Here is a 12,095-nt window from a genome sequence, read left to right on the forward strand (position 1 = left end):
ATCCATGCCACAGGCCCCCTCCCTTTGATATTGCCCTCAGGTGATCCCCAACTCTCTCTTTGCATTTCATTCTAAAGTGATTTGGGAGAAAGATCATGCAGGTGGATATTCTTGCTCCAAAACACCATGCCTGGCCTAGTGTCTCACCAGAAAACCACCCACAATCATGTCCCCCATCCTTTTGGAGAACGAAACAATTTAGCATGCAGGGAGAAGTCTGTTTGAAACATTCCAGCTTGAAAAAAGTAGAAGCCCCAGGGGAAAAGAAAAAAAAAAAAGAACCCTGCATGTTGGGAGCAAAAAGGGCCAGACTGAATCAAATTGGCTTTGCATCACATGATCAGTAAAACAATGTAAATTCTTCTATTCTACACCTGCAGAAAATTCCACGGCATTTGACTGTGTAATCGCTGTCTGAGAAGTTCATCAATCCCTCTACACATGGAGGAGGAACTGGGAATGGAGGTTACAGGACTACAGTGCTTCCTACCTAGGTTGATGAACAAATTTAGATAATGTCAAAATAGGGTCTACTGTTCAGGGGAACATGATGGAGATAAGAAATCTTCATTCAAAAGCAAACATTTAACTTGTTTAATCAGTCCTTGTCAATACGAATTTGATTCTGGGAAATAATAAAAGATTTCAGATTAAAGACATACCTGTTAAATCACTATCAGTCTTGAAAGAGGTTATCAAGAAGTCTTAGTTTTAAATATGAGGAAATGTTTTTTCTTCAAAATGCTGCAAATTTTTAAAAAACCATGAATCTACATTTTTAACAAAAGCATGCATTTTGATTCTCTTACCTGGAAAGTCTTTCATGCTATAAAAAGAAAACAAGAGAGAATGGTTAGCAACTAAACATACAATGTTAACATTCTAGTTGTACAGGGAAAGCCATTAAGTCTGATAATTGCGAAGCAAATGATGAGTTATCACATCAAGAACTGAAGAGCATGAAGTTGCTAGATCTTGCCTGTAATCTAACTGAAAATTTTAAATGAACTTTAAAATACTGAAACAAAATCCAATCATGGTCTCAGATATTTATGATACCTGGTTTTATATTAGGTTGACCTTAATTACTGACCTAGTTACAGTACTTAGATTTTTATATCGTGCCCAACTGGAAAATACACTTGGAGTGGTTTCTAAAGACAAAACTGATTTACTGAATTTGGTACATAACATATATAATAATTTGGTTCTGTGAAATATATGTTGTTGATTGAAGCCACTGTGAATATGAGTTTTCATTCATACATGGATAAAAGTAGTAAATGTATTCTTATTTATTTAGGCAATTATCTCAATAAGCATAACAAATCTGCTCATATCCTCTCTCTCTCTCTGTCTCTCTCTGTCTCTCTCTCTCTCACACACACACACACACACAGCTCTTGACAACCTAGCAGTTTGAAAGCATGTAAATGCGAGTAGATAAATAGGTACCACCATGGTGGGAAGGTAACGGCGTTCTGTGTCTAGTCACGCTGGCCATGTGACCATGGAAATTGTCTTCGGACAAATGCTGGCTCTATGGCTTGGAAATGGGGATGAACACTGCCCCCTAGAGTTGGACATGACTGGACTAAATGTCAAGGGGAACCTTTACCTAACAAGGGTTGTCTGCCATCATCATCTTTAAAGGAACTGTGTAACAGGCTGCACAGCTAAAATTGGGATGTGTATGCTAGAAATGCATACCTGTGTAAGTTAATGTTAATTTGTGACCTTATAAGAAGAAACTGAAAGTGCATTTTTCGTAGGCAAATTTCACCAAGCATAACCTGCCTTTAAATATAATGCACCAGGAATGAAATGCTTACAACAAAATGAAATGAAGGTGTGACCTAAAATCCCTTTGGAGCCTATGTCAAGGCAAAGTTTACAGGCAAAGGGCTACTAAAGCTTGTGTTCAATTTTAAAATATTCAGAAAACACTGGGGATGTTAGACAGCAATACATACTATCAGTTTTAATCTGCTAAAGGTAATGTGAAAGGAATAACAGGTAAACCACACACACCCAGCAAACAAAACATGACAAAATATTAATTCTAACCACATATTTTTTGAGGTTTCACTGAAGCAGTGAGATCTAATAACTGGTGCACTGTCAAGTTGTCCAGTAAATATGTACTTAGTAAGTTACAGGAAGTGATTTGACATTTCAGATGTTGTTCTTGGGAAAGCTTAAACTTTTTCCAGTACAATACTCGGAATTTTTGGATCTACTTGTTTGTGTTCCACATTATCCAAGATTGCATTATTAAGTTTATTAAAATTGAGGTTGGGATGAGAGTCAACTTTCTTGGAGCAGCTGCGTTTTGAAGAAAAAGGCAGGCCCTTGACATTATAGCAGCTGCTGGTAATGGCTGCATTTTGATTATACTTCCAAAGCATTTCCCATCATAAAAACCAGCAAAATTAGCTGCAAGTATCTTGGAGGGTGAAAGGGGAAGAAAGACAAATGACTCAGATATTTTGATTTTTTTAAAAAGGAAATCCTTAAAAGAAACTTATATTTAACAAATTCCAAGAACCATTGTGAATCTCACTGTATAGAATCAGCACAAACCAAGATTTCTGTTCTCAGAATACTACAGCAAAAGCAATATCTAAACTTACAGGATGAGTAGAATGCTTTACACAAATATTTACATATACCTTTAAAAAAACCAGACACACACACAGATATGAAAATACTTCATATTCTTCTTGCTCATGAGCAACATCCCCTCTCTATTGCTCTTCTAGGACATGCTGCTCTGTTCTCTATAGAAATGTCACACGTTTTTTCTAATGGGGCAAAGTTTGGCTGGGCCTCAGAGTTGCTGTACCATTCTTTCCAGTGAGTAAAAGCAACTTATATGTGCTGCAAGAATATATTTCTTAATCTTCAGCCTAAAGGTTGAAATGGCACAGATGTCACAACTCACAACAGTTTCTCCTTAATCTTGTGTGTCTCTCCATCCCGTATAGGGAGTGACACAGCACTTTTGGTCTTCTCCTAAAACTCCCTGTGGGGGGAGGGAATTCTGGTTGTTTGCCTTCACCGTTCACCCCTTAGCTTGATGGAGATTGCACGGTATGGCTATACTGCCACACTGTCCCGGTCCACTCCTCAGATGGTCGCTCTACTCCTCTGCCATTTTAGACTGTAAGATGGGGAGACACAAAGAAGGCACTAGAGGCAAGAGAACCTATCAATCTGGACCATTTCTCTCCATCCCCTGGCATGCAACTCCCTTTCTGTCATGGTCCCTCTTAGGTGGTGTTACCCCACAGTGCTCAGTGCACCCCAAATAGCTGTCACCATCCCCATCACAAAATCCTAGTAACCTAGCAAGGCTACAACATTGGAAGTTCCAAAATCAAATCCAACCAACAGCTGGGTATGATTTTATGTATTATATTTTTAAAAAGAGAAGGATTAAGCAAAAAGGGATAAAATGGTCACAAAAAGTCAAAAGGTGAAAGTTACTCAAAAGATCCTTGGTTAAAATAGAACAAGGTTACAGCAAGTTACGAAATCAATCTTGGATCATCTCAAAGAAGGTACACAGTTAAAAAACCAAAATTCTAGCTAACCCAACTCTCTTACTTATTCCTGATGCATACTGTTACCTGAATGGGGTCTCTTCAAGTGTAAGCCAATTCGTTCCCAAGCAAGGAAGTTCACCACATGAGCACACTAAGTTTTCTTATTTTATTTTACTTCTAAACTACTCGACTTAGTAAGACACTACTTGGGGCAGTTTACATAATTCAGCAGAACATACAAACTAAAATATTAAAAGAATGAGTACATAATAGTACAAACTAAACAAAACCAGGAACAGGAAGGTGACCAAGGGTTGCCACCTGGTGGCTTAGGTGAACCAAAATTTATAAATCATAACATACTGTAGTAAACAAAATATCCAATAATAAAATAATAACTGCAATAGCATATGGATCTCAAAAATTAACCTAGGATGTTGCCAAAGACCTCCTTCAATAATTTGCTTTTTACTGATCTTCTAAAGATCTGTAGCGAGGGGGCTTGTCTAATTTCTGGTGGAAGTTTATTCCACAGTGAGGATGCCACTACAGAAAAAGCCTGAGTGCTAGTATTGTTTTTCCTTATTTGCTGTGTGATGGCACCATCAATAGTGCAGCTATTGGATGGATGGGTAGATACCTGGCGGAGAGGCACTCCAATAGGTAACAAGGTCCTCTTGATTCCTCAAAGCTCTCAGGCTTACTTTATACTAAACAATGTTTTTTCTTACAGATGTCTTAATCATCTGTCATTGCTGCTAATCCCTTTCAAGTGCCTCTAGGCATTCTGGCCATTTTTTCCTGGCAAGTACAGTTGACAGAGGGCACTTCAAATGTTTGATTTATTTCCTTTGTTCTCCCCTGTCCTTCCCAGCACCCATCTGTTCCCAGGTTAATATACTGCCCCTGACCATGCTGTCATGTGGCCCATTTCCCCCAATTCCTTCACAGTGGGCCTGATGACAGGTTGGCATGAAGACACAGGGAGGGAGTGCAAGGTCCAAGGTGGAAGTAAGTAAGTGGGGTCGGGGTCTGAGGCAAGCTGGCAGAACTTTGGTGGTGATCCCTCTCAACAGATTGTAACGGAGAAGAGGTGGCAGAGGAAACAAAGCCTATCTGTTTTGGAAAGTACTGGACTGGGGAATGCATTCAAATCCAACCCGCTAAAGGGAAAGGACACAACAGAGGTGCACTGCTTTTCAGCCCACTACCAATGCCAAATCCCTGGAGGCTGAGATGACCAACTGGGCACCATAGCTCCGCATCTCAATCCAGAGTAGGAACTGGTAGAGGAAATGGCAGAAGGAATGCCTTTGGCAGAGTCACTAGGGGAAGGATGGACTTCAGAGCTTATGAGATTCAGAGCATTATAGGCCTTCCTTAAAAGGTGTCAGTTGGCTGGGATCAGTGTGGAAAACTAGACCCTAGCCATGGATTGTGGGCTGTACTGGCCCAGTGAAGGGAATTAGGACCTAGTTAGGAACTGAAAGCAGTGTGGGGCTAGTGGAGTTACTCATCCCCCTTGTTGACTATCGGGATGGGGTGCAACAGGCATCCAACCAGTCCTTTTACCTCATTCCCCCACTTTAATAAAAACAAATTTTAGGAATGAGAGTCTTGCTTTCATGAATTCCATGGTCAAAGAAGTCCTCCCTTACACTCTCAGTCAGGGTGGGGGGGGCAACTGTATTCCCCCACTGAATGTAGAATCATAGCACAAGGATTCTATGTTCACAGGCTTACAGGGACTGTGAGTGAAACCACAGACTTGGCAGCTGCTAGCTCACCTTGTACTGAAGTCTAGCCCCTTCCCATTACCCTCATAACTTCATGTTCTTATTTTGTGTTGTGGAAGAGATGGGCAGAAGATCAAAAGAAGGGAATCCATTTAAAGAGCAACAATGATTTAAACCATAGAAGGGTATTTAAAAGATCCCCAGAGACAATTTCTCCAAACTGGGTCAGCTGACCCAACTGTGAACCTGTAGCGGCAGATAGTAAAATGAACAGAAAGATCACATAAAACTGCACTCCTACATGTTTCTGATTTCTCTATGCACATTTCACTTTGTTTTTAATAAAGATGAACAGAGCTAGGTACTGGAAATTATTCTGTGAAGTTGGACAACAAGAAGATTGTAAACAGCCAGAAAAAAACATACAGTTTTGATTTTAGATATGTGTAGAATTATTGAACATTAAAGCACTACTTTTAAAACTCCAAAGCTTCTGCAGATGGCATAAGTGTAATTAAAACCATGTTGCTTAAAGAAAGTTTTTATGACAGCACAATTTTGAATAGCAGAGTCAGGATATGAATAGAAAGAGTCTTCTTGCCAAAAGACAAACTGGCTTAATTGGCTTCAACTGCTTTCTTCTCTGGCCAGCACTTGACCTCAAAAAGGAAGGGAATGGGGGAAGGAACTCAAATGTTTATGCTTTTTTCAGATAAAAAAGATTCACAAACATACATCCTTTCTACCAATCGGCTGAGTTCAAAAAAGGAATTGACTGTGCAGCAGAATCTAATTTTCATTGTTATGTACCAATTATTGGCTTCATTTTGCTAGGTCTTTCTCTCCTTTCCAAAGATGAAAAATTTAGGAAAAAGAAATTCCGGAGGGTAGAGGCTCAAATTATATTTCTCTCCATACTCTGAAAATAAGGCTTTTTTTTTTTTAAAAAAAATATCTGTACAATTCCAGCCAATCAAGGACCATGTAGAAATAACTGTGCCACAGAGCCTGACAAGGTTGTGCAGGGGAATACATTCTTCACATTTTCCTCTTTAATACTGTTTCCCCTAAAATAAGACCTAATCTGAAAATAAGCCCTAGTATGATTTTTCAGGATGCTCGCAATATAAACCCTACCCCAAAAATAAGCCCCAGTTAAGTGAAACCTTTCCCTCCACCATTGTGCAGCAACCAGAAGATGATGACATGCCTGTATTTGAATAAATGTAGGTTGTACATGAAAAAAAATAAAACAAAACATCCCCTGAAAATAAGCCCTAATGCGTTCTTTAGCACAAAAATGAATATAAGACCCAGGAAAACATGGTAGAGAAAGGATGTAGGAACATACAGTACTGGCCTACCATCTGGAACAACCAAGTCCATGCTTTCTGTTCCATCCTGCTGTACTGGCTGGCAAACAAACTGCAAACAAAGTAACACCATCCTACTAAAACAATTGATTTATGGAAGAAGGCTTCAAAGTGCCTATCATATACTGGATGATGAACAGCTGCTTTAACTTGATAACTAGAAAGATGAAAATATTTGTTCTCACTGCATTGCTTTCAACAGGATATACATCAAAATCCACACCAGAGAATGTATATTCCTCCCTTTTCAGAACGAGGGCACACCTAATAATCCCATCATAAGCAACACAATGAGGGAATGCCTTATCTTCATCTACAAAATGATTGGTGGATTTAAGCATTTGTCACTATGCTGAGCTGGATCTAGGCACTTACCATGCCACACTGAGGTTTCACTGCCTGCTTATACAGTGTAGAAACACAGAGAATACTTGCTCAGTTCTAGTAATCCACTGAGGAGCAAACACTCCTCCCTGCTCTGAACTATTCTACACATACTTGCCTCTCTGAAAAATCACCGCAGCTTCATTTGTGAACATATTTTTCATACCTGAGACCCCATATAAAGTTTAACTCTAAATAAGTATGGCCATTGAAAAGACTTCAGGTTCATAGCTGTAGATGAGCTCAGAACTGTAATAATCTTAGAATTGCAGAACTGGAAGGGACCCTATGGAGCCCAGCCCTTGTCAGGAAGGCACAGTGGGAACTCAAACTCCCAACCTCTGGCTCCACAGACAGATGCCTAAATCACTGAGCTATCCAGCAGTTCCATAGCTCTTTTCCAGTTCTCAAGTTCAGTTTGATGTGTGAAAATAATATAATGATTTACTTTACATAACCGTGTATAAGAACCTTCTGAAAATGAAAAATAAAAGCAGACTTGTTTTTAGGTTCTATTCCCCCTTCCTACTTATGCGTGCAACATCCACTGATGTTAGAGAATTATTTGCCAAGATAACAAATACCTTTAAACTAAAAAACGTGTTCCTGACCATACCAAGTGAACCACTAATTCAGCACTTTTTATACAATATGCCTTGTAAAACATTACAGAAATTCACATAGTTTTCCACAGTAGGCTATCACCATGGGACAATGGTGAACAGTAGCTGCAATAATAAATAGGAAAATTTCAGGGAAAGTGACAATGTATATAAAGTTGGGAAGTTTTAATTGGATCATGAATGCTCTTGTCTCAGACATGAAGAATGCCATTTTACTTAAGTCTGATTTACGAACAATGAATTTTCGTTAAGTCTGTATGTGGATGGATAGGAAGTTATTTTTATGAGATTTTACTGTCAATAGGCTGGTGGCATAGCATATTAAATCTGCATGAAACGCCATTGTCTGTTGGAGAAGGGGTTGCAAACTACAATTTAAGCTTACTGGTAAAATACAGTAATTATAGATGATACCCTGTTTCCCTGAAAATAAGACCTACCCTGAAAATAAGTCCTAGTATGATTTTTCAAGATGCTTGTAATATAAGTCCTACTCCAAAAATATGCCCCAGTTAAGTGAAACCCCTCCCTCCACCATTGTGCAGCAACCAGAAGATGACATTACTATATTTGCATAAATGTAGATTGTTGTACATGAAAAAATAAACATCCTCTGAAAATAAGCCCTAATGCTTTTTTGGAGCAAAAATTAACATAAGACCCTCTCTTATTTTGGAGGAAACACAGTAGAATATTTCAGTTCAGGTACAGTTACTGTACATGTTCCTTCTCTTGAAATGGTTTTAACATCCCAAATTCTAAAACTAGGAAAAGCTAGTGAAACCATAATGATGCCAATTTTAACCATAACTAAGGGGCATCACAGCAATTATTTTAGGCTGGTCTGTTGCTAAATGCTAAAAATATAATAGATGACTGGGAAGTTAAGAAGTTGGGGAGCCAAGATCACACAATTCAGTTTAACATATTTGTGTTAATACATGGCTCTCTAATACTATCCATGTGACTAATATCCAACCGAAATAGAGCTACCCTTGAATAACCCCAATAAATCTTAATATAAACTATTGTTTTTCACAAGCCATAAATCATTGGATTTAACAGGAAAAAAAGCTGGGTTTTGCTGGGATACTGTATAATATTAAAGGATCTGTTGTTATTAATGGTACTTCATAGAATTAACAATTAAAAACAATCATTTTAATCAGAAAGAACTTTCTGCAATTTCAGTTGGAAACTACATCTGACTATCAGATTAGTTGAATCCCCCCAAAATGTCTGAAGCTCTGTATTTAATCTTTATTACTTCCGACCTTTGCCTCAGTTTCTCCAACTTCCTCTTACAGACCTGTGTAGCTGTACTGTACAACAAAGACCCCTAAGGATCTACAGCATTGCATTTAATATTAAGACATAACATTTAATTCAAAAACAGCTGGAAAGCAAAACTTTAATTTTTTTGATTGTTTTAAAGACAGAAGTATTATTGTTCAAACATTCTGCTCATCAATAACTACTAATGTTTTAAATATGCAATCTAAAAAAGGAATAAAAAGTAGCACCTGAACCTAGAAAGGTTTATCTCCAGGTCTTTGTTAGAGGGGATATACTTATTATCAGAGTTTGGAAAAGTCTGTTTTTACACTACTACAGCACTCCAGGAATCTCCTAACCAGAATGACCACTGCCCATGATGACAGGGTTATTCCTAACACTGCAGAGCCAAAAGTAGTCTTTGCAAGCTGGGCATTAATAGTGCTTGAAAACTGACTCACATTTGTTGAGGATGGCCATCCTACTATTGTAATGCTGAAATTGTCTTAATTTCTCTGAGCTTTATTCCTTTGGGATCATCAGTTCAAATGCTATGCTCTATCATACTTCAGGCCAGCAAGGGTGTACACCTTTAACAATATTACAGGCAAATATTTTCAACTCCTAAGACCATGCATATCATGGGAGATGAGTCCTCTGCCATGCTCTATTGGCAGCTGGAAACTACAGTATTAACTATACCCAAATTGTGGCTGGTTCTTAGAAAACCTTCCTTTGTGTTAGTTCAGTATGCAATAAAATACATAAGGGGCAGTTTCAGTTAACAGGCTATTTTCACTGTGCATCATGTGTTTCATTGGGTCTTTGTTTCTGCTTTATAAAGTTTTTTTAAAAGGATAATTAATTTGCAATTCTGCTGAACAGCTTCAAACCTTCTGTGTTATAGCCAGCAGTGATAAAAAAAATATTTTGCTACTTATTAACATTGCTTACTGTGTAGAACATTGAAAATGTGTGCCAGACATTTCTAGTGCCTGATAGGAAGGTTAAATATTTTTATTCTGTTCAATGGGGAACTTCAACACTTTGATGTCTATGAATGTCTAAGCCTGACTTATATCAACTGTCGATGTAACTTTGGCTGGCTATAAGTATTCTTGTAAAAGAAGAAAGCCACAATGAAAGGACCATCTGTGTCGTATGTTTCTAAAATTTGTATCAACAGATGGACCCCTAAGGAAGCTATTACCCTGGAGTGGATATGTGGCTATGCTGAATCACTAGATGCAACAGCTGTTCAGAGTAGACATGTGGGGGCACGATGTGTATGTGCTTACCCCTTACCCCTTTAAAATAGTTTTGAATCAAGGAACATACAAAGAAATTTTGTTTTTTATGGTGATGTTGGTGTTGAGAATTTTGGTAAAGGAAACTGGAGAAATCATGTACGTATGCATGAATTAATTCTGTCTGATCCAGTCTGGCCTGCTGTTGCTCTCATCACTGACTGGCAGTGAGCAAACAACTTGAATCCTGTTCATTCAATTTACTGTGAAAGAGTGTTATTGTCCTCCTAATAGTGAATTAAACAGGAATACACTTGTTACACACAATGAATTGAGTATGCTAGACTTGTCTGTCTTCCTATGAGTTCTTAATGACTATAATCCCATCAAATGTATTTCACTGCACAAATTCCTACCTCTGCTAGACTGTAAATTGCACAAATAAAGAACTAAAATTTTCAGCATAAAAAATTTGCTGTTTTGTGACTGACTTTGAGACTGTGGAGATTACGGTAGCATTTCCTCTGAAGAGCCCCATGAATACCCAGACATGTACACCTGGTGTCACTGTTGGTAGCTTTAGGAAGTCAAGTTAGAATACCGTATTTTTACGTGTATAAAATGACACTTTTTACTTAAATATTTAGAGAAAAATTGAGGGTCGTTTTATACACAGAAGACAGCCGTTTTCCCTGCCTTTTGCGAAGCCACAGGGTAAAGCGGCCGTGGAAGGATGGTACGATCGCACCCCTTTGATCCTGAAGCAGCCATGAAAGGGCTTCAGGATTAAAGGGGTGCAAGTTTACCGCCCTTTCATGGCTGCGTTACCCATTTCTTAAGCCCCGTTGTAAAAACCAGACGTAGGGAATTTGGCTTGTACCCTTCCCTGATATAATTTGGGCACCAGCTCTCAAGCATCTGCATCTGACTATTCTTTTACTATTTACTCTCCTTTGCTAATTTCTTCTTCCCCAGAGCTTAGGTCTTTAGGACTGATGATTTATTATCTAGTCCTCTATGCACTGAGTAATGGAGGAAAGGTAATGAACTTCTTCTAGCCTGAGGAACTGCTGAAAGAAAAGACCATCCATCCACTGCTCCAATAAAGGTACAGAGAACAAGTGCACAGCAAAGATACAACAGCACAAGAAATAGCTCAGGATGATTCAAGTATACAAGACAAACCACAAACAAATAACAAAAAAATTAAAGCAACTGACCAATCCTATCTGGAAGAAATGTGCCATCCAATTCTATATATGGTAGTCTGATCATGAGCGAAATCTAATCTTCCTTCTCTGCCTATCCATGCTGCTATGTTTCTGTCAACCCTGCAGTACAAGTCATACAAAAGCCGAATTGTCAACAAGACTGAGGGCTCGGTTGCACTACTGAAATGAACTGGGAGTTGGACTGGGGATTTTCAAGTTGGTTAGCTTTTGGGTTGTGTGTGTGTGTCCTTTTAGAAATTTTTTTTAATCTGCTAGCAAGCTGCCTGGTGCCTGTGGTGGAAGGGGAGTGGGAGAAGGGGAGGAAGTGTCAGAGGCACTACTGCCACTGCTTCCTCCTCCCTTTCTTTCCACTTCTCGCTCTGAGAATTGGTTCTGCCCCAATCAAGGTGCAGCCACAGCAACAGTCAACCTGCTTTCTTCTCCTACCTTCCTCAGCTAAAAGCCAGCTGCCCCAGACACTCCACATCCCTGGAAAAAGAAAGAAAGAGCAGGCAAGCGAGAAGAAGTTAAAGTGATTTTCTTTTTGGACCCTCTTCATATTTTAATATTTGACTTTTTTTTTCAAAGTGGAATAGCAATAGATCAGTATAACAGACTGGACTGCAAGGTTGCCCTGTAGCCTGAAAACCTGTGATCCTGGCATTCAATAGTTGAGAAAACCCCACAGACTCTGAGAC

At 38.8% G+C, this 12,095-nt stretch overlaps 1 protein-coding gene across 13 annotated transcripts in view; it reads right to left on the reverse strand.

Moving 5' to 3' along the window:
* The window catches only part of PPP1R12B (protein phosphatase 1 regulatory subunit 12B), a 143,602-nt gene that overhangs the window by 24,173 nt on the left and 107,334 nt on the right, over positions 1-12,095 (reverse strand). For all 13 annotated transcript variants that reach the window (XR_013545094.1, XR_012086234.2, XR_013545099.1 and 10 more), the window contains one exon: positions 810-826. Coding sequence is in view for 5 of the 13 variants with exons in the window: in XM_020782573.3 (XP_020638232.3) it covers positions 810-826 (17 nt within the window). In the remaining 8 variants the exon portion in view is untranslated. The remainder of the gene's footprint in view (positions 1-809; positions 827-12,095) is intronic.

This window comes from Pogona vitticeps, chromosome 4 (genome assembly GCF_051106095.1).
Source record: "Pogona vitticeps strain Pit_001003342236 chromosome 4, PviZW2.1, whole genome shotgun sequence".
NCBI lineage: Eukaryota > Metazoa > Chordata > Lepidosauria > Squamata > Agamidae > Pogona > Pogona vitticeps.